Consider the following 19,866-nt stretch of genomic DNA (forward strand, 5'->3'; position numbering starts at 1 on the left):
GACCTTGGCTTTTTTCCCCCCACCATATCCCCCCCCCCCCCCCCCCCCCCCCCCCCCCCCCCCCCCCCCCCTCAGGGAGTCGCTGTCAGATGTGCGAGGACGGTTTCTATGGCGACCCGCTGGGCCAGTCCGGCCCGTCGGCTCGACCGTGCGTGCGGTGCGACTGTAACGGCAACGTGGACCCCAACGCGGTGGGCGTGTGCGACCACCTGACGGCCGGTGCCTGAAGTGTCTGGGGCACACGGAGGGCGACCACTGTGGGCGATGCCAACCCGGCTTCTACGGCGACGCGCAAACCAGACCAGCAGCCAGAAATGCAAAGGTGAGTGGACAGAGCAAAGGGACTGGGGTATGGCCCGTTGAAACAGAGACTGGGGTATGGCCCGTTGAAACAGAGACTGGGGTATGGCCCGTTGAAACAGAGACTGGGGTATGGCCCGTTGAAACAGACTGGGGTATGGCCCGTTGAAACAGAGACTGGGGTATGGCCGTTGAAACAGAGACTGGGGTATGGCCCGTTGAAACAGAGACTGGGGGTATGGCCCGTTGAAACAGAGACTGGGGTATGGCCCGTTGAAACAGACTGGGGTATGGCCCGTTGAAACAGACTGGGGTATGGCCCGTTGAAACAGAGGCTGGGGTATGGCCCGTTGAAACAGAGACTGGGGTATGGCCCGTTGAAACAGAGACTGGGGTATGGCCTGTTGAAACAGAGACTGGGGTATGCCCGTTGAAACAGAGACTGGGGTATGGCCTGTTGAAACAGAGACTGGGGTATGCCCGTTGAAACAGAGACTGGGGTATGGCCTGTTGAAACAGAGACTGGGGTATGGCCCGTTGAAACAGAGACTGGGGTATGGCCTGTTGAAACAGAGACTGGGGTATGGCCTGTTGAAACAGAGACTGGGGTATGGCCTGTTGAAACAGAGACTGGGGTATGGCCCCTTGAAACAGAGACTGGGGTATGGCCTGTTGAAACAGAGACTGGGGTATGGCCTGTTGAAACAGAGACTGGGGTATGGCCGTTGAAACAGAGACTAGGGTATGGCCCGTTGAAACAGAGACTAGGGTATGGCCCGTTGAAACAGAGACTGGGGTATGGCCTGTTGAAACAGAGACTGGGGTATGGCCTGTTGAAACAGAGACTGGGGTATGGCCTGTTGAAACAGAGACTGGGGTATGGCCTGTTGAAACAGAGACTGGGGTATGGCCTGTTGAAACAGAGACTGGGGTATGGCCCCTTGAAACAGAGACTGGGGTATGGCCTGTTGAAACAGAGACTGGGGTATGGCCTGTTGAAACAGAGACTGGGGTATGGCCGTTGAAACAGAGACTAGGGTATGGCCCGTTGAAACAGAGACTAGGGTATGGCCCGTTGAAACAGAGACTGGGGTATGGCCTGTTGAAACAGAGACTGGGGTATGGCCCGTTGAAACAGAGACTGGGGTATGGCCCGTTGAAACAGAGACTGGGGTATGGCCTGTTGAAACAGAGACTGGGGTATGGCCTGTTGAAACAGAGACTGGGGTATGGCCTGTTGAAACAGAGACTGGGGTATGGCCTGTTGAAACAGAGACTGGGGTATGGCCCGTTGAAACAGAGACTGGGGTATGGCCCGTTGAAACAGAGACTGGGGTATGGCCCGTTGAAACAGACTGGGGTATGGCCCGTTGAAACAGACTGGGGTATGGCCCGTTGAAACAGAGACTGGGGTATGGCCCGTTGAAACAGAGACTAGGGTATGGCCCGTTGAAACAGAGACTGGGGTATGGCCCGTTGAAACAGACTGGGGTATGGCCCGTTGAAACAGAGACTGGGGTATGGCCCGTTGAAACAGACTGGGGTATGGCCCGTTGAAACAGAGACTGGGGTATGGCCCGTTGAAACAGAGACTGGGGTATGGCCCGTTGAAACAGAGACTGGGGTATGGCCCGTTGAAACAGAGACTGGGGTATGGCCCGTTGAAACAGAGACTGGGGTATGGCCCGTTGAAACAGAGACTGGGGTATGGCCCGTTGAAACAGAGACTGGGGTATGGCCTGTTGAAACAGAGACTGGGGTATGGCCCGTTGAAACAGAGGCTGGGGTATGGCCCGTTGAAACAGAGACTGGGGTATGGCCCGTTGAAACAGAGACTGGGGTGTGGCCCGTTGAAACAGAGACTGGGGTATGGCCCGTTGAAACAGAGACTGGGGTGTGGCCCGTTGAAACAGAGACTAGACTAATAATAATAATACTTTCCCCATCACCGCTGAGATTCAATGACACACGTCCAGTAGAACCATGAGTCTCCCTGAGTGACAACTCACTCTGCTGTCTGCGTTAGCGTGTTCCTGGGGAGGAATATGGCTGGCACGCAGACACCCCTCCGATGGATGGAGGGAGGCTGTGCTCGCACACAGCCAGATCTCACAGTGTCTGTCGTGCAGGCACCGTGATAGAGAAGAGCTTTTTTGATAACAGCGGGAATCTGGGATTCAACTACGGTGGCATGAGGCTACAAGAAGAATCCCCCTATTCAAGCTTCCAGTTATTTTAGATAAAAGATACCATGGAGCTAGCGGTGGTGGAAGTAGCACTCTGATCTTTTTTTATTTCTTTGTTTCTTTTTTAATAAAAGCAGCAACACCACCATGTAGAAATGTTCTGTTAAAAGAGCGTATAATAATATAATAAATGTATAATTAAAAAGCTTGCTCGAGTGAAAGTGCAAGTTTAACCCACTCAGTTAGTGCATGTTTTGTATTACTAAATCTAAATCTGCAACGTAACTGGTAACTAAAGCTGTCAAATCATTGCAATGGAGTAGAAGTACAAAAGTATTTAAACAAACATATCAAGTAAAGCAAAGGTACCTCAAAAATACGTTGTTCACTTAAGTTCAAACCACTATGTATTAGCAATTTAATGCTATGATTGCTTATCAAATCTATTGCATTATGTTAATTATGTTAATTATTATAATAATGATTATTCCTGATCAGAGAGTTTGTGTTCTGTTTGTGTTTGTGTTTGTGTTGTGTTGTGTTGTGTTGTGTTGTGTTGTGTTGTGTTGTGTTGTGTTGTGTTGTGCCGTGCCGTGCCGTGCCGTGCCGTGCCGCGCCGCGCTGTGCTGTGCTGCGTTGCGTTGCGGTGCCCAGCTTGCAGCTGCTCTCCAGCGGGGACCTCGGGGCCGCTGGACCAGTGTCACCCCACGGACGGACGCTGTCACTGCCTGGGTCACGTGATGGGGAAGGACTGCAGTCACTGTGACGAGGGCTACTTCAACCTGCAGCCTGGGAGAGGCTGTGAGAGGTGAGCAGCATCACAATGTCATCCATGTTGGGTTGGAGAGGCTGTGAGAGGTGAGCAGCATCACAATGTCATCCCTGTTGGGTTGGAGAGGCTGTGAGAGGTGAGCAGCATCACAATGTCATCCCTGTTGGAGAGGCTGTGAGAGGTGAGCAGCATCACAATGTCATCCCTGTTGGGTTGGAGAGGCTGTGAGAGGTGAGCAGCATCACAATGTCATCCCTGTTGGGTTGGAGAGGCTGTGAGAGGTGAGCAGCATCACAATGTCATCCCTGTTGGGTTGGAGAGGCTGTGAGAGGTGAGCAGCATCACAATGTCATCCCTGTTGGGTTGGAGAGGCTGTGAGAGGTGAGCAGCATCACAATGTCATCCCTGTTGGGTTGAAAACATCATTATGTCCAGAACGGCTGCTTTTCGGGATTAAAATAAAAAAGTAGCATATCTAAAAGGCTTGTAAAACGCAGATTTCGTGCTGTGGTTCGAGCTCGTGGGATCTGCTCCTTTTGATGCTGTTGTGTGACGCCGCAGTATGATCAACTAGGCTGTTAATTTATGAAGAAAGAAAGAAAAGTTTGAATACAGGGATTAGCGGTTTCTGCCCCGACCGCAACGATATTTTAAACCTGCAGGTTCTCAACGTTGTCTCCAGGGGACCAGCAGGGGTCAAAATGGACCCTTATGGGAACCGTTTGAATTTACAATTACAATTTAGGCATTTAGCAGACGCTCTTAATCCAGAGCGGCTTACATTAAGCAAGAACAAAAAAGCATGCTGCATGGCAATACATCATATACATACACAAGTAGTTATCATGAATCATACGTAAGCTAAGAACGTAACAGTGGAATATCTATATAATGAAACTATGCATGTATACTATATACTGCTATGTCTACATAAAATGCTATCTAAGTCTATATCAATGTTATCTAAGTTACATAAATTATTGAGCCTTTGCATACGCCTGTAAGATCGTCTGGGCTAGGGCAAGTGCTACGGGCCATGATGGAGTCTGAAGAGGTGGGTTTTCAGACTAGTAAGTAAGTAAGTAAGTAAATTGTATTTATAGAGCACCTTTCGAAACAATGTTACAAAGTGCTGTACAACAAGGTAAAACAATCATGTTAAAACAAGGGCATGAAACAAACAGAAGAAAAAAAAAACACTTAGCCTTTGTTTACATCTACCATGCAACATTGTTGTATGCTAGATGTAAAGGTCTGAGTAATGAAATTAAATGAAATGATTACTATATTTACCCAGGGTATCTGGGCTAAGCTCAAGAACTTGTTTCCAGCCAGGCCCTGCTCATAGAACATTTCATCGTAGTGGTTCAATGCCTTGTTCAAGGGCACTTCAGCGGTGGTAATTTGAACGTGTCGGACCGCTGATTCGAACTGGCGACCTTCCGGTATCAAGACCGCTCCGTTCGGCCACCGCTGCCACAAAGGCCGAAGAGTTTGGGACGTGTGGGCCACGCCGTTCCCATGTGTCTAGTGGTCTGGTGATTCTTTTATTTGTCTTCTTCTGTTCTTTACTTCCTATATGAAGGTGCGAGTGTAACCCGGTCGGCTCTCTGTCCGCGGCCTGCCACCCTGTCTCAGGACAGTGCATGTGTCGCGCCGGCGTGGAGGGGAGACTGTGTCACTCATGCAGAGGAAGCTTCTTTGGATTCTCCGCGCGAGGTTGCAGAGGTACTGGAGCTGCACTTTGCATCCAACAACTATATATGTATATATATATATATATATATATATATATATATATATAGTTTACACCAGTGGTTCCCAGAGTGGGGTCCGGGGGTCCCCAAGTAAATGATAGTTAGGAACCAAAGTTACATTAAAGGACCACTTTAGTTTTTTTCAACCAAGGTTCATGTTTTAGGATGTTATTAGAGAAAGTAAAAGATGAGTGTTGTTTTTTTTCATTTGCTGCTTTCTTTCGTTTTAGGGATTTTAGCTGTTTTTGACAGGGGGCGGGGGCATTCGAGCATGGGGCTAAATATGTATTTTTTTACAAAATATTATGGCGATTTCTTTTTTTATTATTTACTATAGTCCTAATAAACCCCAGGAAATTACATCTGGCCACAAAAAAATCACAGGATCTACTGAATGTGAAGGTAGCCTACTGGGGGGAAGCCACACTGTGTGTCATATAGGCTCAATGTCAGTTTGACACATTCAGGAGATCTCGTGATCTTTTAAAATCTTCTAAATCCTCCAGTTTTCTGAAATAAATATTTTCACGATTTTTCAAAAATAGCAGACCTACAAGCTCGTAGCGCGCCACTCGGTGGCGCGCTATGAGCTTGTAGATCTGCTATTTTTCAATAGCTAAATTATAACAATGTTTAAAACACCAACAGGGGTTCCCGCCCAAAATGGTTTAAATAGGGAACCGTAGCCTAATTCAGGTCAAACCGGGGGCCCTAGAGCAGTAAAAATCTTCTCTTATGGGGGGTCCTTGGCATGTATTTCCAAATGGGGGGTCCGCAGGCTAATGAGTATCATTTTGGGGGTCCTTGACATGAAAAAGTTTGGGAACCACTGGTTTACACCGTCAAATATTAACCTTTTATTGAGAAGGTTATCCCCTTGACATGTCTCATCTCGTTTTCGAGGGGGTCCAACAACATACAGTAAATACAGTCGACAGAACAATACAGACAGATACATTCATGCGTACACAAACAAGGACAAAAACAAACAAAAAGCTATCCTAAAACTATAGCGGCTCCCACCCCACCTAATCACACCACAGAATAACAGACTACCGCCACCAGGGGGCGCCAAAAGTCTCAGACCGCCACCATATATATATATATTTTCCCCCATGTTAAACACGAAAAACACGTCCTTGGCAGTCCAGGACATCATGAAAAATAAGTCCTTGGCAGCCATTGAGTTTTAATGTACTCATGTAATGATGTAAAGATGTACATATGATGAACATAAACCAAAAACAGGCCGTAAACCATTACAAACATGCAAATGCGGTATCATGATGCACTTAAATGAATACACAAAGTACAAACATGCACATGAAATTATTCAATTACAGTGTATTAAATGACAGTGGATTCACAGCATGTTTTATAAGAGACAGAGGGGGAGCAATCATAGGCATTTAGAAACGGGCAGGGTATTTGGAGATGAGTAAGGATAGACAACTTTAAAGATATTGAAGGCGTTATAATGGATCTAAGGGAACTGGGGAGATTCTGCTGCTGCTGCCCTTTGTAAGTGACAATGTACACGCACTTAATGGGCTAGTACATTGTACCCCTTCAGAGCTGATAAGCTGCAATCCGGAATCTTATCTATATGGTGGAATATGTAGACCAAAAATCCACACAGTTTTCTGAAAAACCTACATTTCTATGTCAGTGGTTCTCAACCTTTTTCCATGTCAAGGACCCCCAAGAATTATCTGTATTTGGCCGTGGACCCCCATCTGAAAAGATGTTGTTTCAGGGACCCCCCCGGAGAAAAAAAGATATGAGTTAAAAACGTTTGCTCTGAAAGAATATATATTCAAAGATGTGCGCCACATTTTCACGATTTTTCAAGAATAGCAGATCTACAAGCTCGTAGCAGTGCCGCGCTATGAGCTTGTATAACATAATGCTTAAAACACCAAAGGGGGTTCCCGTCCAGAATGGGTTAATACAATATAATACAAGCTCACAATGCATACCATGGCAGCGCACTGCGACGTGCTTGTAGATCTGCTCTTTCCACCCCAATGCTCCTCTCTTCCACTCATGGTGATTGTCCTCTTTATCCCCTACAGCCTGTAACTGTGACCCGATGGGCTCCATCCACATGCAGTGTCACAGCAACGGCACTTGTCTCTGCCGCCAGGGCTTCGTGGGCTACAAGTGTGACAGATGTGAAATGAACTATTATCACAACAGAGCCACGCACCAGTGCGAGGAGTGTCCACTCTGCTACGGACTGGTCAAGGAGCAGGTGAGTGCGGGCGGACGTGCGTGCGTGCAGGAGGATGTGCGTGCGTGCGTGCGTGCGTGCGTGCGTGCGTGCGTGCGTGCGTGCGTGCGTGCGTGCGTATTAATCTACTCCTCAACTCAACTCAACTTTTATTTATATAGCACATTTAACATGACAAAGTCAACCAAAGGTGCTGCACAGGTTAAACGAAAATAAGGGTCAAACAATGCAATATAAACAGACATTGAAAACATAAACAGGCAATAGGGCAAATCATTTGAAAAATAGACATTAGACATTTTGCTGATCCTCGCAAGATATTGTTGTATGCATCAAAGGTTTTAAAGACGTAGGCCTACATTAGGAAAATATTGTGGTTAGGAGGGGTGGGGCGGGGCGGCGGTAGCTCAGGGGTAGAGTGGCCGGATGGGAACCGCGAGGTTGCCAGTTCAAACCCAGGCTCCCCCAGAATGACCTTGAGCAAGACACTGAACCCCTGATTGCTCCCGATGTGCAGGTTGGTGCCTTGCATGGTTTCCTATGTCATCGGTGTATGAATGTATGGTTGAATGTAATGCACAATCTATGTAAAGCGTCTAGGATAAAAGCGCTATATAAATGCACCATTTACCATTTTAGGATTAGACATGATAGTGGTTCTGTTCGTTACGGGGGTTAGATATGCATGATTCATATACATTTAAAGGACCACTTCACCACTTTTCAACTTCTCTTCCTATAATTGGTCCTCACTAATGATCATGATAAAATACCGCAATTCTTTTCTACTCAATCTGTGTCTCATAGGAGGGCTGTGGGCAGTTCAGAAACCCGTCCACCAGTGACATCATCGATGGGGATTTCAAGCCAATAGAAACTACAGGCTTTCTTTTCCTGAAAAGTTGCAATGCAAAAATGGAAGCCATCGTTCTCACGATAATACAAATCTAAATATATTTTAAAACAAATCTTGTTTAAAAAAAAATCCGCCTAATGATGATGTCACTGGTGGACGGATGTCTGAACTGCCCAAAGCCCTCCTATGAGACACAGACCTAGCAGAAAAAAATTGTGGTGTTTTATCATGAACATTAGTGAGGACCAATCATATGAAGAGATGTTGAAAAGTGGTGAAGTGGTCCTTTAAGTTGAACGCCAGTGGTGAACGCTCATGAACAATTGCATACAATTGCATGTAACAGCGTACTGTAGCTTGGCACCGGCCCATTATCCGGTGCAAATGGCTCTTGAAATAGCCTAGCCCCCGGGTCATTGTGTCTTTGTAGTGTTGCGACGCAGCCATATGGGCTCACTTTGTGTTTCTAGATCACAGGTAAACAGGGGATGCTCAGTGAAACACAAGCAGACATGTTGCCCTAATGATCTCCAGTACAGCGCTTTCCATGTCCCTGGAGATTAGCATCAGCTCCTCCACATCCGTACGCTGCCCCCGGTTCTGTTCTCCCCATTGGCCAGGAGGACAAAACCACACCGCACTCTGTCATTCGCTGTGCAGTAGAGTGAAAGAAGTACTCTTGATTCTTTAAGTCACTGGTTTGGTCCGGGGACCACCAGTGGTCCTTGAGGTGTTCCAGGTGGTGTATTTTACGCTCTCAAGAGTAAGAGAACCTTTTGTTAAACATCGGTATTACTTTATGTACAAGAACAGTGTACACAATTAGAGAATGTAGAAGAATTGCTATTTTGATCAACGTTTGCCTGTTCTCTCTTCTACCACATCAGTACAGCATGGAATTGTGGACGAATCTTACCCAACAACGACAACAAAATGTTCAAAAATTCTGGGTCTGAGAGAATAAATCTCATCAAAATGGTGGTCCGTGGCTCAAAAATGCCGAATAAATAATGAAATGGTAAAAGGTTGAAAACCACTGGCCTATAAGTGCCACTACTTGCCTGTAGAAACACTTCAACATTTTAGTTGAGTAAAAGTAGGTACTGGCATCAAAATATAAATGAACAAAAGTAGTGTTTTATTGTTCTATCGCTGCTTTTTTTGTGTTGTGTTGTGAACTTGAAGTATACAACCTATAATTGCCTTGCGGTTGCTGTATGTTTTGTAAATAATACAATCTCTAAATCTGCAAAGTAACTAACTAAAAGCTGTCAAATAATTGTAGTGGATTTAAGCCATTTTGGGCGGGAACCCCTTTTGGCGTTAGCATTATGTTATGCTTTAGCTATTGAAAAATAGCAGATCTACAAGCAATGGGTTAAAAAGTACAATATCAGAGATGAGTATAGAGATGAGATGCTCAATCTGAACTTATTACACGGTACACGTACTTGAGTAAATGAGCCTATAGTTACTCACCCCCCCCCCCCCCCGTGGGCTGCAGACATTCTCGTTGCAGCCGTGCGGTGCGCCGTGCTTTTGTGTTCTCAGTGGGACGGCTTGTACCTGTATAAACGCTGCATGCTGGGATTCTCACAGCGTTGGCTATTCACTGAACACGCCAAGGCCTGTCAGCTCCGTACACCTGCAATTATTCTCTTTGTCCCCCATGACTGTCTGCCTCTCTTCTTCTTCTCTATCCCTCCGTCTCTCTCTCTCTGTCTCTCTCTCTCTGTAGTACTAGTACACACACACACACACACACACACACACACACACACACACACACACACACACACACACACACACAGTGTCTGTCTGCCTCTCTTCTTCTTCTCTATCCCTCCGTCTCTCTCTCTGTAGTACTAGTACACACACACGCACGCGCAAGCGCACGCGCACACGCACACGCACACACACGCACGCACGCACGCGCGCACACACACACACACACGCACGCGTGACTGTCTGCCTCTCTTCTTCTTCTCTATCCCTCCGTCTCTCTCTCTCTGAAGTACTAGTACACACACACACACACGCACACACGCACGCACGCACGCACGTGCATTTACATATGTATGATATGCATTTGTATTATGTAAAGGAGACGCTGCTGACATGGGGAAATAGAGGGACGGAATGGTTGAATAAGAAGAAAAGTGATGCAGATATCAAATTAAATAGAAGACAAGAAAATGCGTAACCCATTTAAAACTAGGAAAGCAGCATGTATCTAACCACTTTAACCATTATATTACACTTTGGCTATTCAAAAAGGAAAACAAAAACTCCTGCACATGCACCGTCTTCAAATGCAGGTGAAAAGTTTACTAATGGATTCTAGATTTAACAACTTTAACAAAGTATGAGTGAGTGTGTATATTATCTAAAGACATAAACTGTTTTGTTTTCTATCTTAAGCTGCTAAAAGACATTAAGTAAGCGGACTTGGATAGCTAATATGGGAAGTATATACTGTATGCTGTCGTAATCCTTTTGCCGGGACTGTTTTAACCCATTTTGGGCGGGAACCCATGTTGGTGTTTTAAGCATTATGTTATACTTTAGCTATTGAAAAATAGCAGATCTACAAGCTCATAGCGCGCCACCGAGTGGCGCGCTATGAGCTTGTAGGTCTGCTATTTTTGAAAAATCGTGACAATGTGGAATATATATTTTTTCAAACGTTTTTAACTCAAATCTTTGCTTGGTCCCTGGAACAACATATTTTCAGATGGGGGTCGGCGGCCAAATACATATAAATGTTGGGGTTCTTGACATGAAATATTGAGCACCACTGATATTTTTTTTTTTTATTTCGACGTCAGGCCTAAATGGGTTAATGCAATATTTTGATGCTGGGTTGAAATACCAAGAGTGACGTGAACCCCATATCTTCCCACGGCCGCCTCGTGCATAAATAAATACAAAGTAGCGTTTCTGGTCACGGTCGGGATCATAACAATTTTCATATTCTCATTGATAACTTTTCTCCCCCTTTCCCAAAAAATGCTGATGGATGTTTTTGTTGTTGTTGTTGTTGCCGCTGCTAGGCGGAGAGGCTGAGGACTCGCCTGCAGGACCTGGAGAAGCTCCTGGCTCGCTTTGACTGCCGGGGCAGGCTGGGTCACCACGTGCACAACCATCACGTGCACAACCATCACATGCTGATGAAGGAGCACCACGTGCACGGCGGCGTGCACGGCGGCGTGCATGGCGGCGTGCACGGTGGCGCGCACGGCTGGCGTCACGAGGAACAGCAGCAGCAGGGAGAGGACGCGCTGCCTAACGCTCTGGAAGACTTCCTGGCTATGCAAGGTGCGACTATAGGGGCTGCGACTTAGATGTTTTCTTAGCCCTTACTTTTTCCCAATTATGGAATAAAGAGTTTATTTTGTATTTTCACTTTATCTTTTAGATATCTTTTGCTGTCGGACAGAAACCTATTCTCTCCATATTTGTAATTATTGCCTTACTAATTGATCATACCACAAAAGCATCAAAAGTAATAGATCCACAAGCTCGAAAAGCGGCGCGAAGAGGCACGTTTAGAGCTTGTAGATCTGCTACTTTTGAATTTGAATCCTGAAAAGTAAGGCATATTTAGACAGTCAAATCCAATGTATTTCTCAAATCCGATCTTTTGGCCCGACTGTTCACACTGCATTTGCAAGTGATCGGATTCGGATCTGTCACAGATCTGTGTGTTCGGATTGATTTAAACAGCCCTGCGTCGACATATCTGCTTTGGTTACTGTGGTAACAACGTAGGGTGGTAGGCGTCATGACATAGGCTCTAGTTAATTACGTTCAGGAAATGCGACACAACAGACAGAAGTGACAACAACTAAATCAAATGCATGCATGCATGATAATGGTGGAAAATGGACATCTCAGCTCGCCCTCTACACCGTAGCACACATGCTAGACTATTATTAACATAAGTTCACAATGTGTTGAGTTGTGACGCATTGATGTTTTCGAAAAACAACAATTTTGTCCGATAATCCAACAGTAGGATAAAATTATTAATCAATATGTTTTTAATAAATAATGAATAGATAGATAGCAGATGTACAAGCTAGCTCACAGCGTGGCACAACATGTTGCTTGTTACATCTGCTATTTTTGAATAGCTAAGCCAACATCAAAAATATGGATAGAGGTTCAAATGATTAGTACTGACCAAACTAAAGAGGCATTTCACACAGTTAAAATCTTCTGGGAGTGCGAAGTGCCAGCATCGCAGAGCCAACGCAAAGACTTTTGGACGGTCTTTGATATTGGGACGGTATCAGGATTGCATGTTTTTCAAATGAATAGGCTTTGGAATGCTAGCCCATGGTTTCCTCCACGGTCCAAAACATTCAATGAATTTAGATTTCCCTGGACGTATCATTAGGTCGGAGATCTCTGATTGTCTGGCCATATGCGGCATAAATGGGGCCAAAATGGGTCCATTTCTGCCATGGCTCATGTTGTATTCACAGTATTCATCAGCTCCCAGTACTCACCACACAACATCAAGCTGTGCTACTCATACGCTGAGTTGGCCGTGCCCGGGTTCGAACCCATGACCTTGCGGTCGAAAGGCGAGTGCTCTACCGACTGAGCTACACAGACAAAAATGCAAATGTAATGTACTTGTTACAGTAAACACTTGGAACCTATAAGCTTCCCAATTATGAGGGCGCAACGCAACGTATTGTGAGCTTATAGATATTTGGTGTAGAGAGGGAAAACAGAAGGGGGGGGGGGGGGGGGGGCCTAGCATAGACCCGTGGGGAACTCCAGTCAACTCGAGCATGTGGGGTTTATTAAATGGCAGGACGCCTCGCATCACGAGACTGGCAACGCATAAACCCCTTGACTGCGGACGACCTCAGGCACGCAACAAATGACAAATCTGTCTCTCCGCTCGACACCGACGACAACACGGTGAATGAATCACGATACAAAACTAGTGAAAGCGTCCTCTCCCCATTTACTGCGGCACAATGCTGATATATATTCATACTATTCAGGCTTACGGGCTCAACATCAATGGCCAAATAGAGACAAATGGCGGCGCACAGAACAAGGCACTGTGACCAACTTAATCCCTATTTATATGACAGGCGGAGCATCTCTAATCCTCAGCTCATTGTGATTATATTTGCAATCACGATAGCAGCTTCCCAAACCGCAAGGCACCTCCCCTACGCACGCGCACGCACGCACGCACGCACGCACGCACGCACGCACGCACGCACACACACACACACACACACACACACACACACACACACGCATATATACACACTGAACAGAGATTTAGGTTCAAACCCGGGCAGAACAGCTCTGCAGGGCACTGGGTGCAGTTTGACTCGTAATGAGAGATAGACTTATTTTTGTGGGCACAAAAAGGCAACACAGGACAGGCACTGTTCCATTTGCACGCACACTCCTCGTCCATCTCTCTCTCTCTCTCTCTCTCTCTCTCTCTCTCTCTCTCTCTCTCTCTCATCTCCATTTCCTGTTCCACTGAATTACAGTGGTGGAAAAAGTACTCAATTGTTTTACTTAAGTAAAAGTACCAATACTGCAATTTAGAAGTACTTCGTTACAAGTAAAAGTACGGAATTGAAAATGTACTTGAGTAAAAGTACAAAAGTATCGGCATCAAAAAGTACTAAAAGTAAAAGTACTCATTGTGCAGAATGTGCCATTTCACAAGTTCAAAATATGTACAAAATCTTTTGAAAATAGCAGATCTACAAGCTCACAATGCGTCGCAACGCGACGCATTGTGAGCTTGTAGATCTGCTATTTTCAAATGGCTGAAATGTATATTGTTGAAGTGGTTAATTTATGTTTTCTAATCAAAATTAAAATCTCCAAAGTAACTAGTAACTAGTTTTCAAATACTTGTAGTGGAGTAAAAGTACAAATGTTGGCTCTGAGATGTAGTGGAGTAGAAGTAAAAGTACTGGAAATTGGAAATACTCAAGTAAAGTACAAATACCTACCTACCTAACTACCTAAGTACAGTACTTATGTAAGAGTACTTAGTTACTTTCCACCACTGCTGAATTAGGGGTTCAGCGTCTTGCTCAAGGACACTTTTGACACTGACTCTGGCGGAGCCGCCCCGGGATCGAACCGGGGGTTCCCAAGGCAGCAGTTTATTAGTTTTCCATTGTGTTTGCTCTTGTTTCTTATACAGAAGCGCGGGAGGCCTTCATCAGACAGTTCTCCCTGCTCGAAGCGTCCACGCACACTCTGCTGGCCCAGCTGCGAGGCGTCACCTCCACCCTGAACTGCAGCGTCGGCGCGGTGACGACGGGAGACGACAGCGCGGCGGCACAGAAGAACGGCGGCGGCCGGAGCGGGAGTGTGTGCCGCGCTCTCGGCCGCCACGTGGTCATGGTGGGAGCTTCTCAGAAGCAGCTGAAGCAGGCGACGCTGGACCTGGACAACATGGTAGGAAGAAGAACATTCCGCCAGTCTGAAACCCATTTAGGCCTGACGTCGTCGAAATTTAAAAAAATGTCAGTTTTCTGAAAAACCTCATGTTTCTGTATCAGTGGTGCTCAATATTTCATGTCAAGGACCCCAAAAACTATATGTAATTGGCCGCCGACCCCCCCATCTGAAAATATGTTGTTCCAGAGGACCTCCCCAGAATCAAAGATTTGAGTTAAAAACGAGTTATATATTCAAAAAAGAATATATATTCAAAGATCTGTGACTCATTTTCATGATTTTTCTAAAATAGCAGACCTACAAGCTCGTAGCGCGCCACCCGGTGGCGCGCTATGAGCTTGTAGATCTGCTATTTTTCAATAGCTAAATTATAACAATGTTTAGAACAAAACATGAGGTTTGATTACGAATTCAGCTGGGGCAGAACCCAAGAAAATTCACACACCACATCCCATACATATATTCATTATAGGCTATACTATTAAACATTTGTTCATGAGTTTATGAAGTGAAGCCTTCACTTTATGAAGTGAAGGGGGGTGCTGGGGACGCTCAGGATCGGAATACACATTGGCCAAAGTCTCACCACAGGGACCAGGGCACAGCACAGGGCATGGGCAGTGACAGGCAGCGCATGCAGGGCCCAGAGTGTGACATTGACAGAGGCATGTGAATGCCAATAGGCTTTCACCCATACCAGATGCATGCTGATATTGAGTGAAACATGATTGATTTGTATCCTTAACCCATTTTGGGCGGGAACCCCTTTTGCTGTTTTAAACATTATGTTATAATTTAGCTATTGAAAAATAGCAGATCTGCAAGCAGATCTACGAGCTTGTAGGTCTGCTATTTTTGAAAAATGCAAAAAAATTCAACGCAAATCATTGAATATATATTTCAGAGCGAACATTTTTAACTAAAATATTTGCTTCTGTGGGGTCCCTGGAACTACATATTTTGAGATGGGGGGGTCCGTGGCCCAATAGAGATAATTCTGGGGGTCCTTGACATGAAAAAGGTTGAGCACCACTGACATAGAAACACAGGTTTTTTAGATTTTTTTTAGGATTTAGAAGCCTTTTTTTAATCGACCTCAGTCCAAAATGGGTTAAAGCAGAATAGCTGTGCTCTGTGTATACTGATGAAGTGAAGATATTTCGTCTGAATGCAAAAGCGCCGGGCGATATTACTTTGCTGAGAAGAGGGACATGACACGGTTTGTTTGACGGACACAGAAAACTAAAGCATTTGTTCTGCACGGACCACTCAAAGCTTTTTTTACCGTCTATCTGAAGTGCGTACGACAGCTCTGAGTCTATTATGGATATTGCATGCCTTGTCATTTGGTTTTGGGGGAAATTAGGTTTTTGCCAGTCCATAGCTTTTTTTTTAGCGTGTTTGTGTGTGTGTGTGTTTGCGTGCATGTGTGTTTTGAGTACAGTATATGCGTGCGCGTGCATTTGCGTATAGGAATGCCTCGCCGGGGTAAGCCTGGAGCAAGAGCAATGCAATTCCACATTAATAGGCAGAGCGGCCCCCCTAAAACGAAGAGAGAATGCATGCGTGTCAAATGTTGATTGAATTTCCTCACTTTTTTTTCTCTTTTCTTTTTCTTTTTCAAATTAAATGAAATATTCAGCATATTCTATCTCCTTTCACCAACAACGCATCAGGAGCCGCAGGGCATCCAGGTTCCATTTCTTCACAAGAAGGTGTCCTTGGTTTAAACCCGAACTGATTGATTGATTAATTGATTGATTGATTGATTGATTGATTGATTGATTGGTTGGTTGGTTGTTGTTGTGGGTGTCATTGACCTGGCCCGTCAGTCAGTGACAAAATGAGGAAGACACGGTTTTGTGAGTGCAAAAGTAATCGTACGTTTATCTGCATGAACAATCAATGAACCGAAATATACACCAAAAGAGTAGTTGGCTATAAGTAGCCTTTGACGAGCCATGAGGCACATATGGCAGGAGCCTATATATATCTCTTGTTTCTGTAGCGTGAGGCAGCTTGATGTACAAGTACATCCCCTGGACATGACGCTAGTATGTCACAGGTGAGGTGAGTGCCAAAGCATGCCAGGGAGTCTTTGGTATGACCCGACCGGGGATCGAACCCTGACCTCAGTCATGCAGTCTCAGGGTGGACACACTTGCGGTGGTTAAAAGCTGGTAAAATCATCTGTAGAATCAGTGGTGTCGGTGATGTGGACGATGTGTGGATGATGATGTAGTGTGAGTTGTTGCATGATATATAGCACAGTGCACACGCACACGCACACACACGCACATGCGCACACGCACGCAAGCAAGCTGTGCGTGTGACATTGGATTATTTGCCAAGTATTTCTTGCACCTGCCTGAAAATCCTCTGCCCATCCCTATATAGAGCTATTAGGAGCAGTGGGGTGCTATTTTGAACAGTGCCCGGGGGCCAGCCATACTGTAGCTGTAGGGGTCATAGTGGCCATTGTGTAACACTCAGCATATAAGTTCATGTTCTCGGTCGCACCAGGTGTCTCAGGGGAAAGTGGTACTGTCCCTTATACTACTACCGCCATTCAACCCGTACCGGGTTCAAGTCCCCCGCCGTGCCTCCAGCTTGGAGCAATGCGGACATCCATACTGCACCACGCTGTTGTTGGCCTCTTTTCAAGGGACCAGTGTTGTTTTTGTCGACTAAAACTAAGACGAAAAAATGGAAACTAAATGAAAACTATTAAACTGAGCTATTCTGACTAAAACTAAGACTAAATATTTGACTAAGTATTGACAATTTCGTCAACAGTTAAAAACTAGACTAAAATGCTAGGACTAGTGGACAAGAGCTCCTGTATAAGTCATTTTACACTTGGTTGCATGCTGAAAATAGCTGATCGCTTGTGAGTGTAAAATGAGTCATTACGACAACATCAAGGCCCGCCAAAATACATTTTAGTCGACTAAATCCAACTGTAGATTTAGTCGACTAAAATCGTATGCCATTTAGTCGACTAAAACTGGACACTAAAACATTCCAGGTGACTAAAATGTGAGTAAAACCAAATGAAAACTATTCAAGAGACTTTGACTAAAACTAAAATCAAAGTTTGCTGCCAAAAAAACACTGCAAGGGACGGAACAGAGTGTGATCTTCGTCACTGAACCAGTTGTACTTAGTTACTACTTTCCACCAAGACTTCACAGAAATGTGAATTGTGTGGGGGGGGATACACTGACACCACGGCGCGTAATCAGCGCCTCAAACTGTGACTCCGCCCACAACCGGGGGAAGTTGTGATTTGCTCTCGTTTACTGCAATGCAATTTGCGGCATTTTAAAAACAATATTGAGCAGAGTAGCGATTATCAAACGTATTTGCAATGCCATACGTTGAAAGATCTGTTGCCCGTGGACAAGGCACGCTACCTCCGCAAGTTAGATAGCATCGGCATAGATGTTTGTCCGTATGTGATTAAGGATTGGACCAAGTTGCATTGGCAGCCATAGAAAATTCTTACCCCAGGCTAAAACCGGATGTGACGTTTTTGGGCGTTCCTGTCTAGCGGGGTGTCAGTGTATGGGCATAATGACAAAATGAGGGCGAGGGGCCACGGGGATTATTGGCTACTCTAACCCATTTAGGCCTGTCGTCGAAATAAAAAAAATCGCCCTGAAAGAATATATATTCAAAGATTTGTGCCGCATTTTTATGATTTTTCAAAAATAATAAATAATAATAAATAAAATAGCAGATCTACAAGCTCATAGCGCACCACCGAATGGTGCGCTACAAGCTTGTAGGTCTGCTATTTTTCAATAGCTAAAGTATAACATAATGCTTAGTTAAAACACCAAAAGGGGTTCTCGTCCAGAATGGGCTAAATAAAAAATATAAAGTTTACCCATAGTTATATCATAAGAACATCATTCTTATCATAATAGCTCATCAGACAGTTGGAAGTCCCTCTAAATCACAGGCAACGTCGTGCACGATTTGTACTATGTTCATTTTGCTGTCATGTTTTTTCCCCTTCATAGATCATTCCCTTTGAGATGCTGTCAGGGCCTAACAAATGGAACATTGCGGTCAATGACTCACAGGCCCTCATGACAAGGTAAGTGTGATCCATGGGGTTTGAGCGATCAATTCTAAGCAATAAAGGCCACGGTCGACATCGTTCATGAAGTTCCACCTCCGCTGACACGTTCCACTTACCCTGTCACTCGCGCCGACACCGGAAATAGCCAAATCCACAAGCTCACAGCTAGGGATGTCCCGTTCACGTTATTTTTGTGCTCCCGATCCGATTCCGAATTTCTGATTTTTAGTATCTGCCGATACCGATTTTTCCCGATCCGATATATTTATTTGTATAGAATTACTTACCATATCACAATACTACAAAAACGCATATAGAGTCTAATATCATGAGTTAAAGGAGAATTCCATGCTAGAAGGCTTTCTTACCTTTATTTGTAGTTGTTACGTCCCCACCAAAGAGGTCCAGGTGTTATTTTGTGCATTATTGGCTATTTCCCCGAATATAAGCCCTCAATGAATTGAATTGAATTGCATTCAATTGAATGGGGCTATGGGGTGCTAATTCGCCTATTTCCATCGCTCAAAAATCTATTTTTTTGGTATATGTCCTCTCTTCATAATGTAAATAGTATCTCAAGTGGCACACTTTACTACTTATTTCGATGGAAATAAGCAAATTAGCTGAAAAACCCAACCCCCATTGAGGGCTTATATTAGGGGAAATAGCCAATAATGCACTTTTGCACAAAATCAAACCTGTACCTCTTTTGGTGGGGACGTAACAACTACAAATAAAGGTAAAGATGTACAAGGGTCCATTTGGTCACCAACTCTCCATCATTTAGCTGGGGACCACCTGGAACCCCCTCAGGGACCCACTGGCTGAGAGCCACTGACATATAGGGGATGCTGTAATGGCCTGTTCTTTCGTCTCCCAGGCACAGAGAGATGGCTGAACACATGGAGGACGTTGCCGCGAAAGCCTTGAGGGCCTCCAACCAAACCTTCAGCCTCCTAATGGCTCTGCTGCTAGATAACTCCACACAGGACGATATCATCAATCTATCTGCACAGTGAGTCACAACGCACACACGCATGAACATACACACGCGAGCGCGCAAGTCAGGAATGCATGCACATTGCACGCGCACGCATGTGCACACGCGAGTGCATGTGCACACACACACACACACACACACACAGGAGTGTATCATGAATCTAACTACATGTGCACTGAGGCAAGCGATTTTGCATACATACACACT

At 45.2% G+C, this 19,866-nt stretch overlaps 1 protein-coding gene across 1 annotated transcript in view; it reads left to right on the forward strand.

The window, feature by feature from the left end:
• Positions 1-19,866, forward strand: part of lamc3 (laminin, gamma 3) — a gene marked incomplete at its 5' end in the record, with an annotated part of 260,453 nt that overhangs the window by 211,601 nt on the left and 28,986 nt on the right. Inside the window, 10 exon segments of the mRNA XM_079525276.1 lie at positions 76-210; positions 213-290; positions 293-322; positions 3,141-3,294; positions 4,844-4,986; positions 7,091-7,269; positions 11,158-11,422; positions 14,310-14,566; positions 18,598-18,674; positions 19,540-19,674. Of these exon segments, the coding sequence (XP_079381402.1) occupies positions 76-210; positions 213-290; positions 293-322; positions 3,141-3,294; positions 4,844-4,986; positions 7,091-7,269; positions 11,158-11,422; positions 14,310-14,566; positions 18,598-18,674; positions 19,540-19,674 (1,453 nt within the window).

The sequence above is a fragment of the Electrona antarctica genome (genome assembly GCF_951216825.1).
Source record: "Electrona antarctica genome assembly, chromosome: 16".
NCBI classification, from domain to species: domain Eukaryota; kingdom Metazoa; phylum Chordata; class Actinopteri; order Myctophiformes; family Myctophidae; genus Electrona; species Electrona antarctica.